The sequence below is a fragment of the Eulemur rufifrons genome, chromosome 12, assembly GCF_041146395.1.
Source record: "Eulemur rufifrons isolate Redbay chromosome 12, OSU_ERuf_1, whole genome shotgun sequence".
NCBI lineage: Eukaryota > Metazoa > Chordata > Mammalia > Primates > Lemuridae > Eulemur > Eulemur rufifrons.
In genome coordinates, this window is record NC_090994.1 from 4,535,950 (window position 1) to 4,556,105 (window position 20,156).

Here is a 20,156-nt window from a genome sequence, read left to right on the forward strand (position 1 = left end):
GCCGCAGATTTTCTGCACAAGTGGAAAATTATCTTTCTATTTTATCCAGCTGTGTAGTCAGTTTGACAGTGAGTATGATTGGCACATTTAACAGCTCTCCTGCAAAACAGAATGAAGATACAAAGTGAGAGAAAGTGAAGGATTACCAAATAAAATTGAAATATATTTATAGAAGTCTCTGACTGTTGGAGGGCCTGGCCCAAGTTTCTTAGCAGGGGTAATAGTTCCAAATTAGGCAAATTTGGCTTCATGGAAGCCAGTAACTCAGCGTTGTGTGGTATAAGGCAGTTATTCTTCCTGCCACTCTTAAGAACCTTATATACCCTAACAGAGCACAGAGTGTCTCCTAATGAGCCACAGTTACTGGTGGTAGTGAATGTTTTACTCAGATGTGTTGGGGCAGAGAAAAGTTCACAAGCTCTGGAAGAATAAGAACTAGATCTTTCTCGCTCTCGCTCTCTCTGTTTTTTTTTTAGACAGGGCCTTGCACTGTCACCCGGGCTGGAGTGCAGTGGTGTTGTCACAGTGTCACAGCTCATAGCAACCTCAAACTCCTAGGCTTGAACAATCCTTCTGCCTCAGCCTCCTGAGTAGCTAGGACTACAGGCATGTGCTAATATGCCCAGCTGTATTGGATTTTAATCTTTTCAATGTTGATTTGTATGGGTTCTTTATATGAAATAGATTACCAATTATTTCTTTAATAACATATACAGATTGAGTATCCCTTATCCAAAATACTTGGGACTGAAGTGTTTCGGATTTTTTTTTTTTTTTTGGACTATTTACAGAATGCATACTGATGGAGCATCTCTAATCTAAAAATCTGAAATGCTCCAATTTCGATTCACCGTTTCCTTTGAGCATCACGTTGGAGCTCAAAAAGTTTCGGGTTTTGGAGGATTTCAGATTTCGAATTTCTGGATGAGAGTTGCTCAACCTGTAGTGGAAATGTCTTCTGTCAATCTATGGCTTATGTTTTCATTCTGTTAATGGCGTCTATCTTAGTTTATTTGTGCTACTGTGACAATATACCTCAGACTGGGTAATTCACAAACAAGATAAATTTATTTCTCGGAGTTCTGGAGGTTAGGAAGTCCACGGTCAAAGTGCCGGCAGGTTCAGTGTTTAGTGAGGGCCCACTCTCTGCTTCCAAGGTGGCACCTCATTGCCGTATCCTTTAGAGGGGATGTGTCCTCACATGGTGAAAGGCAGAAGGGCAAAAAAGGGAAGAAAAGGAGCAAACTATCTGTCAAGCCCTTTTATAAGGGTACAAAACCCTCAGGCATTGCACTCAATCAGCACTTAAAGGCCACACCTCTTAATAGTCTTGCATTGGAGATTAAGTTTCAACGTGAATTTTAGAGGGAGCAAAAGGATTCAAATCACAGCAGTGTTTTTTGAAAATTTTCCTTTTAAAGTACCGTAGTCAACTGTATTAATCTTTCTCTTTATGGTTTGTGCTTTTTGTCTCTTAAGAAATTCTCCCCTATCCTAGGGTGATAAAGTGTTACTGTTTTTGTTTTATTTTTTACTAAAAGTTTTTAAGTTTTTTTCATATCTTAAGTAGTTAAGTCATGTGGAATCAATTTGATTTATTTATTTACTTATTTTTAGAGATAGGGTTTCCCTGTGTCACCCAGGCTGGAGTGCGGTGGCCCAGTCATACCTCACTCTAACCTTGAACTCCTGAGCTCACGTGATTCTCCTGCCTCAGCCTCCTGAAGAGCTGGAACTACAGGTGCATGCCACCACATCTGGCCAAGTTTTTACTTTTATATAGAGGCGAGGTCTCATGTTGCCCAGGCTGCTCTTGAACTCCTGGCCTCAAGCAATTTTCTTGCCTCAGCCTTAGAAAGTGCTGGGATTACAGGCATGAGCCACTCTGCCTGGCCTGCAATCAATTTTTATGTCTGGTGTGAAGTAGTATTTTCCAAATGGGTTGCATATTTTCCCAATACCATATATTGGTAATGTTACCTTTGTCATATGTCAGACTCCTAGATATGTGTGTGCCTGTTTTCTGAACTGCGCATTCCTATTCTGTTGCTCCAATGACTGCCAGTGCAATTCCACTGTTAATTATCTTATAGTAAATTGTAAGATCACAGAGTGTAAATCCTAATTATTATTCTTTAGTATTTTCTTAGCTAATCTTAGCCCTTCACTCTTTCATGTGATTCTTAAGCCAAACTTTTTAAGTTTCATTAAATAATAGTTTGGAGAGAAATGCTATTTTTTGCAACAATTTATTTTTCTTTTCAATTAACAGTATCTTTAAGTAGACTTTTATAATTTTGAAGAGTTTACACATCTTTTCTTTCATTCTATGACACATTTAAATTTTTGACATATAATTGTTCTTTGCAGGTATAAGACCATTCAGTTAATTTTAGTACATTGATTTTAGTATCCAGCAACCTTTATGAACTCTCTTATTAGTTGTCGTAGTTTGTCTTCAGAATGTATGTGTGAACAATGGCAGTTTTCTCTGTCCATTTCTAATCATTTCATCTTTTTTTGTCTTACAACATTACATAGTATTAATATTTCCAGTGTAGTGTTGAATTTAAGCAGTCAGAGTGGATATCCTTGTCTCGTTCTTGATTATAAAGGAACTGTTTTTCATGTTTCATTATTAACTATGATGTAGGATTTGGTTAGGATTCCTTCATCAAATTAAAGAAGTACTCTTTCATTTATAGTTTAGTAAGAGTTCTTGCCTTGAATGAATGTTATTTTCAAATACATTTTCTGAATCTATTGAGATTTGTTTTCTCCTATATTCATTTGTGTGTGAATTGTACTAATAAGTTTTCTAATGTTGTACCAGGAACCAAAACCATCAGATAAAAATCAGTTTCCTAAAAGGTTTTTTTTTTTTTTTTAAATGTTGTATTTGAATCAGAAACAACTAGTTACTTACTTATTCCACTGCCAAGGAGAAGAGCAAACTGAACCTCTTTTCTCTTTGCTCATAGATCTCCATAGTAGGTATATGAGTTAAATGGAAAAAGAGGAAAAATTAGTGATGTCATTTACAGCTTATTTCATTAACACTATTGCTTATAAAAAATAGTTCCTTTATGATTCTGTGCAATTTTCTCAAACAAGAATAAAGAGCTATTGGCATTAACAATGTAAAGTTTTAGGTTATGTTGCAGATATTTAAAGGCAGTTTCAGCAGTAAAACTAGTTTACAGTGAGAGAATCCTATCACTTTTTGAATGTAAAGGAAAGCTCAACAAAAGAAAATTACTGCTTATGATGGATTGCAGAGCAATGTGATAATTTAATCTGCTGGGGACATTTTCATTACCTTGCATTACTCAGCTATCTGTTAATAATTCTCTTTGTTCAGAACTAGCTTATAAACTGAACTACATTCTTATCATCTCAGTAAGTCCTTTTAGAACACATTGTCTGTGCAAAAAAATTTTTTAGGTCTCTAAGACACAAAGAAGTCCAGTAGGCAAAATAGAGACTGCAGGAATAAATTCGAACATAGGACGTAACAAACCAAGAATAACTAAAAGGTGAAAGGAATCACCTTTAATGTTGTGCTAGGACATTTAGGAAAATGGACTCCTGTTTTTGTCTCAGTTGTGGATAAAAGATCAATTTAGGACATGTAAGGAAACAGTATTTTCAGAGGTCAGATGGGTTTAACAACATGGTAGTTATTCTGCAGAAGTGTGTTGATATCAAAAGGAAAAAAAGCATTGAGATGGGCAGAATGTGGATAGTTGTGAAACCTGAGTAATAAATATGTGGAAGTTCATTGTACTAATTTTGCTTACCCTATATATGTTTGAAATTTTTCATAATAAAAGTTTTTTAATGAAAGTAGCAGAGTGGGGAATATTTGCACTAAGTATAACTGATAAAAATTTTTATCTAAAAAATAGTAAATAATGCTTATGTATCTTAAGCATATGTAGCATTCAAAACTAGACTTCACTTATTCGATAGGAAAAAAGAGAGCAACAGGCACTGAAGGACATGTAGACAGTACAGTCATCCCGTGGTGTTTGCTGGGGACCCTCTATCCTCCACATACCAAAATCCACAGATGCTCAGGTTCCTTATATAAAATGGCATGTTTGCATATAACCTACACATAACCTCCCATATACTTTGTCACCTCTAGATTGCTTATAAACCTAATACAGTGTAAATACTATGTAAATAGTTGTTATACTGCCTTTTTAAAACTTGCATTATTTTGTTGTTTTTTATTGTTTGTGGGGAGTGGTTTCAAATATTTTCAGTGTGCACTTGGTTGAATCTGTGGATGTAGAACCCATGGCTATGGAGGGCCAGCTGTAAATTGTGACACAGAAAAACCTACAGCTTTTTAATAAAGTAGAAATAAAATTAACATGAAAGCATTGCTATGTGCTTGTTAAGCTAGAAAAAAATAAAAATTGTAAAACCTTATGTTAGCTAGAATATTCACATGTTTACTCTGCAGTGGATTTGTCTTCCTGGAGGGCAAACTAGCAGTGGACAATATTTGTAAAATTGCTCATTTACTTTACCTGGTCTTAGGGAATACACAAATATCTAAAACATCAGTGAATGCCACCATAAAATATAAATTGCTCCCCCCAAACTTAGATGACCTCTTCAGCCCCTTAATGATTCTGCAACTATAGCAACAAAAAAATGAACACACATTATGTGCCAGGCACGGTACCCATCCATTTAGTCCTGACAACAACTCTACAAGGATAGGTTCTATTACTATTAATACATCTCACAGATGAGGAAACTGAGTCTTTACAAAGTTAAGTAACTTTCTCAAAATCATACATTGCTAACGAGTGCAGCCAGGATTTGAGCCCAGGCAGTCTTAACTGCAAACTTCCTGCTTTATGTATAATAATTTCACCAAACTGCCTCTCAGAACAAAAGCAATTTGTCAAATAGTTGACTTCCCTTGGTTAGGGGCATTTAATTACACCTACATGTCTACTACTAAGGTTATAGCTACATTTTGACAATCTAAATGTTTTTGACTACAATATTGGTGGGTATGAGCAGTGAAACAGATCTTCTGATACATTACCAATGACATTGTAAATAAGTTCAGCCTTTTTTGGAAAGCATTTTGGCAGCAGATTTCAAGAGCCATAAAATGCTCATATCTTTTTGACCTAGTTAATGCCACTTCTGGGAATCCTCTGAAGAAATAGTCCAATGTGGAAAAAGCCTGAAGCACTAAAGTGATCACCACAGCCATGTTTGTTATAAAGCAACTGGAAGCAACTCTAAATATTCTGCAGTAAGGGAATGACTAAACAAACGATGGTATATTTACTCGGGCCAATAAAAATGAAGTGTGATGCAACATAAACAAAACATAGTCATCATGAGTTTTAAAAGCAGCACACAGATTGGTATGAACACTAAAATTATATAGCTTTTACAAAGATGAAAAATAGAGAATTTAAAAACGATAATAGATCGGTGTGATTGTTTGTAGGTAATATTTTCTTCCCACTATTTTTCAAGCTTTTTGTGATGTAGACTTCTTTCTAGTTTTAAAATTAAAGCCAAATGTTTGCTTACTGGTTTTATGCATTAGTCTCAGTGGTAAACTGCTTGGTGATTGGATGCTGCAGACACACAAAGAAAGGTACAAAGAACATCCCTGGAGACAACAATCTCTGGGTCCTTTGCAGGTGCCTCCCAAGCTGGCGTGCAAACCTCAGCCAGCCGCTCTGTGTCTCAGTGTGCTCAGTTTACCCACAGTGAGCAGTGCAGTTTGGGAGTCATGAGTGGGCTCTTTGGAGTCAGGGACCTCGCTGTGTCTTTGGCTCTTCCCAGACAAGCCACTCAAACTGTAAAGCTCAATTTCCCTATCCATACAAATAAGGGTAATGAGCTCAGGGTCTGGCACCTTTAGTAGGTGCTCTAGAAATATTTCTTCCATTTGGTTATAGCCCTCATAAAATGTTCCTCACTTTTCTTTGTCCTTTGATGACAGTAACAAATGTAAAGTCTAACTTCTTTTGCCAAAATCTTTTGAGCAGCAAGTTTACATATTGTTCTTCTGTCTTCTGGTGTATCTTATCCATAAATTAGAGTTAAGGATGAAGATAAAAAAGATTTTGTCATTCAGTGTGGCTTGCTGAATTTTCAGTTTTGTTTTAATCATATTTTTTTTCTGATTATAAGAATGTAGTAAATGCTCATTGCTTAACATTTGGAAAATAGAGAAAGCTGAAAGAAGAAAACTGCACAATTAGAAACAGAAACAGCCATTATATACATTTCATTTTTTTCTTCCAGGTTTTTCTATCTGATTTTTTATCTTTGAAAAGAGAATTATAGGAAAGCTCTTACTGGAATATTTGCTAAGTTTGGAGTCAGTTTAACACGATGCTTTGAGTTTGTTTTGAGATAGTTTAACAGATATTCGTTAGGTAGAGATAAAGACCGAGCTACTAATAGGGAACCAGATGGATGGTAGAGATAGGGATATTTCTGTCTTAATTAGCAGGAAAATTTTTCTGGAATTTTAATACCTGAATCATGCATCCTGGGCTTCTTTAGCACAATTGCAATTTTAAATAATTTGATTATTTTCATCATAGGTAGCTACTCTTGTGCCTTTTCAGACCATGAATTGTGAATTTTGGTTTGGTAAAATGTACTCATCATACATAAACTTGAAATAAAGAAGATGCTTGCAAAATATTCACAATTTCTTGGCTCTTGGCCTTTTCAGTTTTAGAACGTGAAGTTTTAAAAGATAATCAGTTCTTATATCGTCCTCTAGAGAAAAGTAGAAAATGTATCAACCTCACAAACAGGAGTGACAAATACCTGAAAAGAGTTAGCCTAAGTGGCTCTGGCCATGCGGGGCCAGGCATTGGCATAGCATCATTCTGACTTGTGCCGTCCTTGTGCTCAAATCAGAAGGGTGAACGGACTTGTCAAGGGATTCCTGAACACTGATCCCTTCGTTTTCTGGGCTTTGCTGCTTAAGGGAGGCTCCTATGGAATGATTTTTAAAGTGGGGGAAAAGGTCTTCTTCCATTTCTTTTCGTCAGAGCAGCAATAGAATTATCAAAGGTGACAGGGCACCATCCATATAGATAATTTTCAGTGTGGCAGATCTGTCACCTCTACTACATTGAGGAGAACCTGAGGAATGTTTAGGGTCAGTGTGTTGTCTTGCCTCACCATTGTGGCTTTTGCCCCTTTGACCTCTGGGCTTGGCTGCCACAGGCAAGAGACTCCTGAGTGGTTCAGAGTAGATGTCCCACACTCCTGCATGGTATCTGCCCATCAGGGAAGTCACTTGTTCTTCTGACAAGGCTAAGCCATAAACCTTTATTGGTGCTTATTAGTTAACCTTTCCAGCCATTTCCTCTTTCAGGAAAGTCACTTATTTACAAGAGGAGAAAACCAAACCTAGAGCACAGTTGGAGGATCCAGCTTGGAAGTTTGTTGACTTCCGCAGCTGTAGGCAGTACTTCCCTGCAAACGGGATAGTGGGAATTTGGAAGAGTCACGTGAGAGTGGAATTAAATTGATAACCATATCCTTAAAACCTTCTATTTTGAATAACTGTGTCCCCTGTGAAACTGTGCTTGCATGGGATGTAACTTGGTAACCTATGAAAAGGCAGGTTTAATCTGAGACTTTTGAATATTTTGAACTGTTAGGGAAAGTAGTGTCCAAGCAGCGAAAGGAAGCAAGCCACATCGAAAGTTAGCTGAGCTTACGTGCTGTTCTTACCAGAAAAGGTTATTGGTTTTACTTAAGTTAATTTATTTTTTAGACTATTTCTGTAATTGATTGTTGATAAAAGTGATTTAATTTTTTTCAGTATTGCCTGTCCGGGCACCCAACCTTACCATGCAATGTACTCAAATTCAAATCAACCACGATTATGTTGGACTGCGGACTGGACATGACTTCCACCCTCAATTTCCTTCCTTTGCCACTTGTTCAAAGGTATGTTCTGTTGCATCCAGAGAGAAAACAAGCTTGGGTTTGCTGAAAAATGGTACCCATTAGTATAAAGTTTACCAGTACCTCGTGTGTTGTTGTAAATTTGCTTTGTTCCCTTAAAAATGTTCTTTATCAAAGTGATTTCCTTTGGCTGGGTTGGTGAAAAGTGTTCTATTGATTTATTGATTGACTTCTTTATCATAACTTCTGAGCTTCTGTAAAAGGTTCCTGCAACTGCTCAGTGCAACTGAGGTCATGTATATTTCATCCTTCTTGTTAGTTCACATAAGAGCTGATACATGGTCAACTGATGAGCTCAAGAATTGAATTTTAGAATTATTTTGCTGCCTTTTCAGGGACTTTAGCATTACGGAGTCTAACATTTCAAAAGGCATCTGTGCATTGTTTTCATACTGGTCAACTTTAGCTATCATACAACCATGAATGTAGCCCAAGTCCACGTCTTAAATCAGACAGATTGCCTCAGGGCTACAATCAGCACCATTTGCACTTAACTAAGACTTTGTCTTAGGAAATTGGTTTCCTCACGTGCTACTACTTAGAAGCTGCAGTTTATAAAAGAAGTGGCTAACTTGTGGAAGCAAATATACTCATCATAGCAAAAAGTGATACCACATATAAGAGAGGAGACAGAAAAGCTATCTCAAGTAGATTTAGGAGCTCAAAAGCATAGCAAGCTTCATCAGGTATAACTTATACTAATCAAATTTTATTCTCCCAGTAGTGATTTTCATTCCCAAGTATGAAATCGCAGTTCTCACTTTTGGGTAAATAATGGTAAAATGTAAACAGTAAGTCTAGATAAAGGATATGTGGAAGTTCATTGTGCTTACATTCTTGCAGCTTTTCTGTAAGTTTGGAATTATTGTCACAATTAAAATTTACACCCAAAATTCTCACTTTCTTCAGAAATTAGATTCATACATATTTTATTCGGGTTTTTAACCTTTTCTAGAAGATTGACAAATATTCACATATTTATGTTTCTATTTGACTTTCTTATCTATCACCTAATTAAAAAGTCAGTGTCTGATAAAATTATTTTGGAGAGAGAATGAGGAACTATGTAAGTATTTGGTTTCTGATTATAGAATCCTTTTAGTCCCACACCTTTACTTTGCCCTTAATTTTTAATTCACAGACTTTAATTTTGTGGGGAAGTGCTGCAATCGTTTGGCCATCGAATTTGTACTCCTGATGTGCTTTTTCTCCACACATTGCCATAGTCCTTAAGTTTTTTATTTGCCCAACATATTGTTTTCTCTCCTGAATTATTGGCATTTTCAGTTTCCAATATAATTCTTCTGGTCAGTTAGTAGTAGACAGTTAAATCCTAAGATTATCAACAGTAAATGATTTTTTGAATTCAGACTTTTTTAATGTAACATCATGAAACTCACCTTCTAGAAACTATTCGCTTAGATATGGCATCACTTTGTAAAACTTGAGAAAACTGGCTGCTTTTTGTGGAACCTCATGCCACAGGTGACAGTGACTGATGTACTTGTAAGCAGTGAATCCAGAGTTTGGATTTGACTAGAATTCAGGTATTCGTGTTCGAGGTGATTTCTGACTGTTAGGTAGTGAGTCTTCCATGGGTAAGTGTTCTCCTCGGAGCACTCAGCCTCTCTGAGTCTGCTTGGTCATGTGCAGTACGAAGATTCCCATTCTGCCCTCCCATCAAGGCTGTAGTCAAACACAAACAAGGAAAAGCAGGAGGCGGTGATTGGAAGACTATAAAATGCTCTGGCGTCTCATCTTTCTTTATTTCTTCATAGCATTCTTTTAGTTCTCCCAATTTTTTCTGAACTATTGGACCTTTTACTGTCCCGTGGCCGTATAATTCTTAAGCTTGATATAATACAACATGGTTATTTCTCTTCTTTTTTTATTGGTACTTGTGGTAAGCATTGCTGCCAGTAATTTTAAACTGCTTTTAACTTGATGGAGACAGTACAGTCACCATGAAATCACTGAGGATTATAATCTATTTAGGAAAATTTAATCTTTTGTTTTGCAGTCCCAGGCTGTCTAATCTTCCTGGCTGGTCCCTAAAGGATGGAAATGCTTTCTTGGACAAGGTAATGCCCAAGACAAAAAAAACAGAAGCATATCTACACCTGGTAGATATCCATCTTTTCATACCAGAGCCACCTGTGGCAGTATGACTGATGGCTCATCTGTTTCTTCAGGTGCAATATCTCTGAAAAACCCAAAAATCTGTGCTGGGGTCTTTGCTACTTGGTAATTATTGTTTTTAAGTGCCTTCTAGGGAATCTCTTTTCAGATTCAGATCCAGTTTGTTCATGTGTAAAAATCAAAGTACTTCTGCTACAAAAATACTTTTTATCACCACAGAAAGAAAACTATTATTCTAGAATTGCAATGAGTTTTAAAGGTGATATTTATTCAAGAGTTCATTTTGAAGCTATACTGATTCTATGATTGGAAGAAGTAAAACTTTTTCTAAAATAACTTTAAAATCCACAAGTATGTGAATTTTTAACTGCTGCTATCAGGGGTCAGATAAGGTAGGACTTTGTAAAATGTTTGGGTCATCTTTTGGGTGATGGGAGGCCACAGAAGTTTCCAGAGGGACAGTATTATTGTCTATTTGGATCATTCTGGCCACAGTATGGAGAATATTCTGCGTAGCAGGCTACTTTACTTTACAGTAGTGTGTTTGGAAATGGGAAGACTGGTGCAGGAGGGGAGTGTGCTTAGGCAAATTTGAGTAGAAGTTCTTCCAGACTATGATTTTGATCCTATTCCAGCCTTTCCTGATAGCCGAGAATGGACAATCTTATAGATTGTTTAAAAAAAAAAAAAACAGTTCTAGGAATCTAGGGTTTAGAGTCCTGTTATGACTTTAATTACTAACTAACTAGACCTATAATAAATGATTTAAATTACTTTTTTTCCAAGGCTATTAAATTTTTGACACTAGCTTATCTTTTCAGTATTTCCTTCTTCATATCAGTATTTTAACAGTAAACTTATTAAATGAGAATCCAAAGCTACAAAAAATGTTAAAACTATATCAAACTCTGTACTAAAATAAAATCAGAGGTATGGGAAGGCCACTTATTAGATCTCTAAATCATTCTTACTCTCCTAAGTGTCACAGTTGAAAAACTGAATGAGTTTAAAGATCCTTAAAACGATTCATCTAAATAAAGCACTTTTTTCTTATAGCAGATACTGTTAAATAAAGAGGTCCTTTTTGCAGAATTAATTCCTGTAACTGCACCCCAACCTCAAGTGCAAGCCAAATGCATAATTTGAAACCAGATTTTCTTCATAGCTGACTGTGAAATTATGTGACATTCAGGAACCTGTGCACCTGATTTCAGCCCGAGTCTCCTGCTGGCTATAAATCATTGTTCCCTGAGAAAGGCTCAGAAGCATCCCATTACCAGCGCATTGTGAGCGCAATGACTTGCATGTGTATGTGGGAGTATTTCATTAGGAGGGAGTGGTGAATAAAATACAGTGACATTGTAAGTGTTTGGAATGGCAAATGTGCTTCTGCAGGCCAGGAAGGATGAGAGCCTCAGAGGAGACTTTATCATATGACGTGCCCTGAAATGTAGCATTATGGGGAAGAAGATTACATAGCCAATTAAAGACCAGGCAAAGCTTTGAAATTTCCCATGATTTGTCTTTAATCATTTTTAACCTCATCCTGAGGGAGTTGAGAGTCTTCTCCCATTAAACATAATTGCTCATTTGTTTCTGGCTGGCAGGTACATTGTAATTAAGAACCGCTTTCAGTCTCTTTGGCTCAGCCTATCACTGGTTAAACAGTGCTCACGTGAGGAGAGGAGCCAGAGTATGCAGTGGAAGGCAGAGGGAGGAGATACGCTATCGAGGTTATGATGTGACACATGAAAAGTTCAAAAGGACAATAACATGTAGTTAATGCCCTATTGTCAGATAAAGATTGAAAGCAAAATCATTCAGACCCTCGTATGTAAATATAGATAAATGTATGTACGAATACATAGAAATAAATGTTCAGTGACTAATGGAAATGTGCTAGAACAAAATTATAACACTATCTTTCCCTTTGTGGAAAGAGCAAAGGAGACTGTCTTTTCTATCTTTTACTGGTTTCGTTGTAAAGTCATAGGTAGCTTTAACCTTGATGGTGAAAAAAATCCACCATAGACTTCAGTTTACAAATGTCAGTGAGGTGAGAAAACAACTCTCGTGGCCTTCTGGAGGCATTGTGGCAGACCCTAGTGGTCTTTCTATTTCAGTATACTCCATCATAATTCCAGCTGCCAGGATCTGTATGGTTTTGCCTGAGAGTTTTTTCCTGAAGCTGCACAAAATGCAGGAGTTGGTGTATAAATATTCCAGACCCATTGCTCCTCAGTAGGGTAACTCTGAGGTGTGTGTGTTATACCATTTCTCAGTTTCCCCATAGCAGTAAGTTCCAGTTGCTCAAAGTAGTATATGGCTCAATAACATATCCATTATCAGTTACCCTTCTCTCTGTTTACCACTTCCCCGTTCTCCTGCTGTTTTATCAGCACCTCCCATATAAACCACTTGCTCTCAAAAGCCCTTTCTCGGGGTAGGCCTGTGGGGGAATCTAAACTAACATAGGCGTATTAAATATGGTAGGTCATGGGTGGGATGGGGAAGTGTACTGTATTCTGTTTCTTTGTGTGTATATATATGTGTATAATACACGCACACATGCTTTTTTAAAAAATAAATACATTTAGTTTATAATTCCAAATAAATTGTATATTCGGCAAAGACAAACATTACATTCATGGTTGTGGTGGTAGTAGTGGTTGTTTAATCCCTGCCCTCTACTCGTGATCCTCCCTCCTTTCTTGCCCCTTGCACCCCAATCCTTGGGAGGTAGAGAAGGAGCCTCTAAGTAATCTATCTAGGGCCGTGACTCCCAACCTGATTAAATAACAGAATCACTGGAGGTGCTTGTTATAAATACAGATTCCTTGGCCTCATCCCTAGTTTTTGATCCCTAAGGTGTCGCGGCCCAGGAATCTTTAATTTAATCAGTGTCCCCAGATAATTCTGATGTTGCTGTTGTGGTCTCCATGACTATTATTTGGAAGCCTGGATCATGGGTTATGGAAGTAGCATGTGTCCATGCATGGCTTTCTTGAATGGCATCAAGAAATGTGCATTCAAGTCCGGAGTCTGCCACCAGCCAATGTTTTTACCGTCATTAAGACACTGGACCTACCTGAGCCTAAACGGAGGAAGGGTTAGCCTAGATACCCTCCTGGCTTCCTTCCAACTCTACACATCTGTGACTCTTTATGAGTTTGGGAATTAAATTTCTTTGGTACCATATCCATTAGATATCTCTTCCTAGTATTTTTCCTTTTCAATTTCTTTTAGGAACTAAAGGAGTGCTCGGGTCACGTATTTGTGGATTCTGTGCCTGAATTCTGTTTACCAGAGGTAAGATTAAAGTGCATCTTGTTGTGGAAACAAAGCATATTGTGTAATTTCTCAAAATGAAGTCAAGAGATAAGTTAAGGGGCTTAGCTGCCTGTTTTCAAGTTTAAATGAATCTGTTACTCCAGGTACATTGTTATAGAGCTAAAATAAGATCATTTAGGAGCTTTTTATATGGTCTATAAATCATTTAAGTCACTCTCTTCTTCCTATTTCCAACTCTTTCCATAATCCCCACTAATATTTCTACCAGGGCATAATTTTGAGCAAGGTAAGGAAATAACTCAAGCCTTTCAGTTTTGTTTTGTTTTAGTTTTTCTCTTAAAAATTTTTTTTGCCTTCATTCTTTGTTTCTTTACCTGCTTACTCTATTATTTTTTATTTCTGTAATGGGTGCCTACGGGATGAAACCTTACGGTTTTGTAATTTAATGCCTTTCTGCTTAGGTTAGCCATGCTATCCCTGGTCTTGCTTACAGTGGGTAATTGAGAATTGCTATTATTCAGCCAATGCCAGTAAACTAAAAATTCTTGCTAGCTTGAAATATCATATTGAATATTGTTTGAAATTCATGAATTCTGAACTGAGTCATGGATATCTGTCATGTATTATTATCACAGTTAGACTTTTTAAAAATTACTATGGGTTGTGTATCTTTAATAGGGTACATGCGATATTTTGATACAGGCATACAATGTCAATTAAAGTATACTCTAACTTATTGTTGATTATAGTCACTTTGTTGTGCTGTCAAATATCGTTCATTCTAACTATCTTTTTGTACTCATTGACCATCCCCACTTTATCCCCTCTCCATTACTCCCCCCCCACCTCCACCCCCGGCCTCTGGTAACCATCATTCTACTCCCTGTCTCCATGAGATCTATTGTTTTTAATATTTAGCTCCCACATATTAGTGAGAACATGCAAGATTTGCCTTTCTCGCAGTGAGACTTCTTGTTAGGGTTTGGGGCCAGTTTTATCTTTCACAGGAAAGCAAGATCAGTTTCCATTAGTTTTAAAGGCAGTTGATCTCAGCTGACAGGCCTAATCCCCAGAGCAGCCTGGCCGGGGGTTCTGATCAGACAGATGACATGCAGGGAAGCCAGGGCTCCTGAGGAAATCGGAGAGAAGCTGCCATCCTCTGCTTTCCATAAGCCAGTGAGTTACAGTGACTGTAGAAAATACTTTCACAGTTCAGACCCAAAGAGAAAAGAAATTTGGAGTGCAGCTTCTCTTATTTTTGTTCTCTTTTCTTGTCTTTCTTTCCCATTTCTACACTTTGTTTGATACCCTGTAGATAAACTTTTTTCTCTCTTTGAAATATGTGCCTGTGCTGTTGAGGGTACCAGAGTGAAAGAGAGGAAGAAAAACAAAAAAACATGGTAATCCAAGGTGGTAGATAAGGGAGAAAGTTTGAGATTTAGCAGTAAGAATAAAGCTGAAGGTAGAGAGTTACCAGGAATCCAGAGCTGCCCCTCGCTGCTATTAAAATCTTTTTGTCATCATTTGTCACTGAGGAATTGGTGGGGCAGTTCCACATCTGTTCAAAGGTTCCTAATCCCAGTTGCTACTTTTATTTTCAGTTTAGCACGTGTGGCACTGACTACTGCAAACTTCAGTTCATAGACACCAAACGTAGAATTTATGAGTTGCTGTTCTGATGACTTTCTGACTTGCTCCATAGAATACTCAACTTTTAAATTAGACAGTTAAACCATTTTGCAGATCACCTTTTTTCAAACTAAAGAATTACCATATTTATTCAGGGTTCTAGAGCCGTATAAAGTTTTTCAGGCAAGATTTTATGGCGCAAAATTAGTAATAGTCACTATTTTAAGGTAGAGCCCCAGGCCATTGTATGACTGGAAGAAAACGAGACAGTAATAAAAGCAGGAGAGAGGTATGTCCAGTCTTCAGTGACTTACGGCTGAGCCAGGCAGACCCAATTCCTATCCTCATGAAATTTATAATCTGGTACAACTACCTTAAATAATTGTGTTCCTCCAAAGTCTACACCACAGACTGTGCATATAGTCTAGCACAGTATGGTAAGCAACCAATAAATTATGATTGTTTTGATTCAGTTTATGGTCTGTGGAACCCCAAGTGTGTTTGTACACGACCATTTTAAAGTAATCTTATTGGGTTCCACTGTGTGACAGTATGTAAGTAAATGTATAAATACAGTTGACCCTTGAACAATATGGGTTTGAACTGCATGGGTCCACTTACACATGGATTTTTTTCAATAAATATATTGGAAAATTTTTTGGAAATCTGTAACAATTTGAAAAAACTCACAGATGAATCTAGAAATATTGAAAAAAATATGTAAGGATGCCTAAAATATATGTAGATACTAGTCTATGTTATCATTTATACCATAAAATATACACAGATCTATTATAAAATGTTATAATTTATCAAAACTTAGGCACACACTTGCAGACCATACGTTACACTATTCCACTATCCCCAGTCCAAAGAATATAAACAATACACATAAAAATAACTGTAGTACATACTACACTGCTGTAATGATTTCATAGCCACATCCTATTGCTCTTTTGGTGAGCTCAAGTGTTACAAGTATCCACTTAAAACACCACATGAGGCTGATCATCTCCACTTGAGCAGTTATCTGTCCAGTAAATTGTGTATCACAGTTAAAAGTGATCTCTCGCAGTTCTTGTATATTTTTCATTGTGTTTAGTGCAATACTATAAGCCTTGAATAACATCATGGGACCCATACGAAGTGCTACTAGTGGTGATGGAAGTGCTCCCAAGAAGCAGAGAAAAGTCATGACATTATAAGAAAAAGTTGAATTGCTTGATATGTACTGTAGATTGCGGTCTGCAGCTATAGAAGGAAATTTGTGAAGTCGTCACTGTGGCTACACCAGCAGATGCAAAAACCTGGCACTTTTTGTGAAATACTTTTTTATCTTGTATTGAAAATGCAACTTTTATGTGGTTGCAGGACTGCTACAAAAAAGGCATACCTTTAGTTGCTAATATGATTCGAGAAAAAGCAAAGTCATTATTATGACAACTTAAAGCAAAAGGAAGGTGAATTATCTAAAGCTGGAGAATTTAATGCCAGCAAAGGATGGTTTGATAATTATAGAAAGAGATTTGGCTTAAAAAATGTCAATATAACAGGAGAAGCTACTTCTGCAGCCCAAGAGATAGCAGACAAATTCCCAGATGCCATTAAGAAAATATCCACTTGAACAGGTTCTTAACGCAGACAAAGGATCCCTATTTCAGGAAAAAAAAAAAAATAATGCCACAAAAGACATTTATTAGTTAGGAAAAGGAGTGAACACCAAGATTTATGGCAGGAAGGAATATCCTAACTCTACTATTACGATCAGAACTGCCTTTATCTATAAAGTTGCTAACCTCTGATCTTTGAAGGAAAAAGATAAACACCAGCTGCCAGTATTTTGGTTGTACAACAAGAAGGCCTGGACAAAGAGAACCGTTTTTATGGATTGGTTCTGTTGATGGTTTGTCCTCAAATTCAGGAAGTACCTTGCCAGTAAAGGGCTACCTTTTAAAGATCTTTTGATATTGGACAATACCCCTGACCACCCAGAACCCCATGAGGTCAACACTGAAGGATCAGAGTGGTCTACTTGTCCCCCAAACACAACATCTCTAATTCAGCTGCTAGATCAGGGGATCATAAGGACCTTTAAGACTCATTACACATTGTACTCTATGGAAAGGATTGTCAAAGCTGTGGAAGAGAACCCCAATTGAGAGAACATCATGAAAGTCTGGGAAGGATTACACCATTGAAGATGCCATTGTTATTATAGAAAAAGCCATGAATGTCATCAAACCTGAACCAGTTTTCTGCTGGAGAAAACCATGTCTGGATGTTGTGTGTGACGACATAGTATTTACAACAGAGCCAGTCAAGCAAATCATGAAGGAGATCGTAGATGTAGCAAAAATAATGGGGGGTAAATGATTTCAAGATACAGAGCTTGGAGAAATTCAGGAGCTAATAGACACCACACCAGAGGAATTAACAGAAGATGACTTGATGGATATGAGTGCTTCCAAACCAGTGCCAGGTGATGAGGAAGGAGGCATAGAAGAAATAGTGCATAAAACAAAGTGACATTAGACAATCTGGCAGAAGGGTTCCAATTATCCAAGACTGCTTTTGACTTTTTACAACAGGGGCACTGCTAAAACAGTGGAAGGATTGGTGCTTTATAGAAACATTTTTAGAGAAAAGAAGCAGCAGAAAAATCAGACAGAAATTACAATGTATTTCTGTAAAGTTACACCGAGTGTGCCTTCTTCTCCTGCCTCCCCTTCTACCTCTGCCACCTCTTCCTCCTCTGCCACCACTGAGACAGCAAGACCAACCCGGCTTCCTCCTCCTCCTCCGGTCTGTTTCACACGAAGAGGACAAGAATGAAGATCTTCATGATGATCCACTTCCACTTAATGAATAGTAAATGTATTTTCTCTTCCTTGTGGGATATTCTTAATAACATTTTCTTTTCTCTAGCTTACTTTATTGTAAGAATACAGTATACAGTACATATACAAAATATGTATTAATTCACTGTTTGTGTTATCAGTAAGGCTTCCAGTCAATAGCAGGCTATTAGTTAGACTTTTGAGGAGTTAAAAAGTATATGTGCATTTTCAACTGCGGTGCTGGGAAGGGAGGGGGTTGGCGCTTCAACCCCTGTGTTGTTCAAGGGTCAATTGTATGTAAATGTCGTTTAAATGTTAAATTTATTGGGGGAAAAATTATTTATGTAGGCACACACTATATATATATATATATATCTATATACACACAAATATATATAAAAATATGCACACACAAAGAATTTTTTTATTTCTCATAATTCTAGACTCTCTGGGCTGATTATTATATATATTTAAGAGAAATTTCAGGTTTTCTCGACTGGTTTCTGTATGCATGAGGGAAGATGGTGATGCTTTTAAGCTTTATTGTTGCTTCAACTGTCATTCCCATTGTTTTCTTGTGGATCTATCATTCTGCTACTCTGTCTTAATTTCCTTGTTTGTTTAAAAGTGATTCTGGAGTGGTAGTGGAGAGTAGGACCCCCAGAATGTTATGTGATCCTTCATCATGGAGATGTTGTCTTGCAAGCGCAGTGCACGCATGGAGTTAGGGGTGGGATAGACTGACTATTACTATCATTAGGCATGTTATTCACATAGATGCCATTGCCCTAGCAGTGAGTAGCTTATGACCTCCACCCGCATGCTGTCCTCAGGAGCTGATGATGCCTTGGCAGCTTTATTAAATTAGCTTATTTTATATGTAAAGTCATTCAGCCAGAAAATACCCAGAGCCAAAATGGCACACTGCCCCTTGTCATCTGCTTATGCCACAGACATCTTTGTTACTTCTCTGTGGGAACATAGTAGCTCAGTGACCCATCTCCTAACTGGAACACTTCCTTCCTTGTCCTTAGTGCACTGCACCGTTTCCCAGGGTTAACTCCTCCACGAGGGAGGCTCAGCGAGTGGTAGGATGTCTCTGAACCACAGTATCTCACTTTTCCTCCGGAAGATGCTGCTTATAAAGCTGCCTTCCTTCAGTAAAGCTCACCGAGATCTGTACTGGGCCATCGTGGGTGGGTGGGAGCCAGAGAAGAGTCACACAGGACAAAGTGCTACTTTGAGGTGGCTTTGTATAGAGTGCTGTCGGAAGAGGTATACACACACGGTACTTCGGGAGTTCTGAGGAGGAAGTGATTTCTTTCATCTGGTAAAATCAGGAAGACTTAGTGGAAGAAGAGAGTTGATCCTTAACAGACAGAAAGGACTTAAATGTATGGGAAAAAATGTTCTTCAACTAAAGAGTTGCAGTAAAATTTATCAAACTTGGATAGTATTTTCCCTCACTTGCTAACCTGTCTTTCCTCTTTTCATCTGACCCTACTAATGGACTAAAAGGGCAGATTTGGTGTTAAGATTAGGATAGAAGAGGAGAGTCTAATTTCCTTTCATGACTGCCACTGTACTTTTTTTGGCTCCATATCCAGCACTAGTGGTCAAAAGTTGCCTCAAAAAAAAAAAAAAACCATTCTCCACATTTGACTTGTGAAGAGCTGGTTTCTGCGTGCTGTTTCCCGTTTCCCTTTAATCTGCAGCAGTGATGCATCACGTTCTAGTATGTCCTTATAACTTACATTGTGCTCTCTCTGCTTCAGGTTACCTGGTTTCACGTGCCAGGCAGCAGCTGTTAAAGTGTCCTGTTGTCATTTATCCTCATATATCTAATTCAGAAGAACTCTTGTTCTGGTAAAATTAGAGTGCTGCTGATGGACTGGCTACATTCTCGTTATTAGCCATCCTGTCCTACCACTTAATGTCAATATTAGAAAACATCCTAAATGAGAGAATGGAAGTGTTGCAGGAAAAGCATCATTATTCTGTAGTACAAAAACTGCTTCTCTGCATTCTGACAACATCATTTTTAGTCACATTATATTGATCTATCCCTGAACAGATATGTATCATTCCCTCCCTTTCCTTCCAGACTGAGCTAATAGATCTGTCTACGGTGGATGTGATCCTCATCTCTAACTATCACTGCATGATGGCGCTGCCCTACATCACCGAGCACACTGGATTCACAGGCACAGTATATGCCACAGAACCCACGGTTCAGATTGGCAGGTGAGAGTATTTATTCTTGTCCTGTTA

At 37.6% G+C, this 20,156-nt stretch overlaps 1 protein-coding gene across 1 annotated transcript in view; it reads left to right on the forward strand.

Annotated features, from left to right (window-relative positions):
• INTS9 (integrator complex subunit 9) overlaps positions 1-20,156 on the forward strand; it is a 75,293-nt gene that overhangs the window by 14,616 nt on the left and 40,521 nt on the right. The window contains exons 2-5 of the mRNA XM_069485087.1: positions 7,844-7,971; positions 10,010-10,070; positions 13,375-13,437; positions 19,990-20,129. Of these exons, the coding sequence (XP_069341188.1) occupies positions 7,844-7,971; positions 10,010-10,070; positions 13,375-13,437; positions 19,990-20,129 (392 nt within the window). The remainder of the gene's footprint in view (positions 1-7,843; positions 7,972-10,009; positions 10,071-13,374; positions 13,438-19,989; positions 20,130-20,156) is intronic.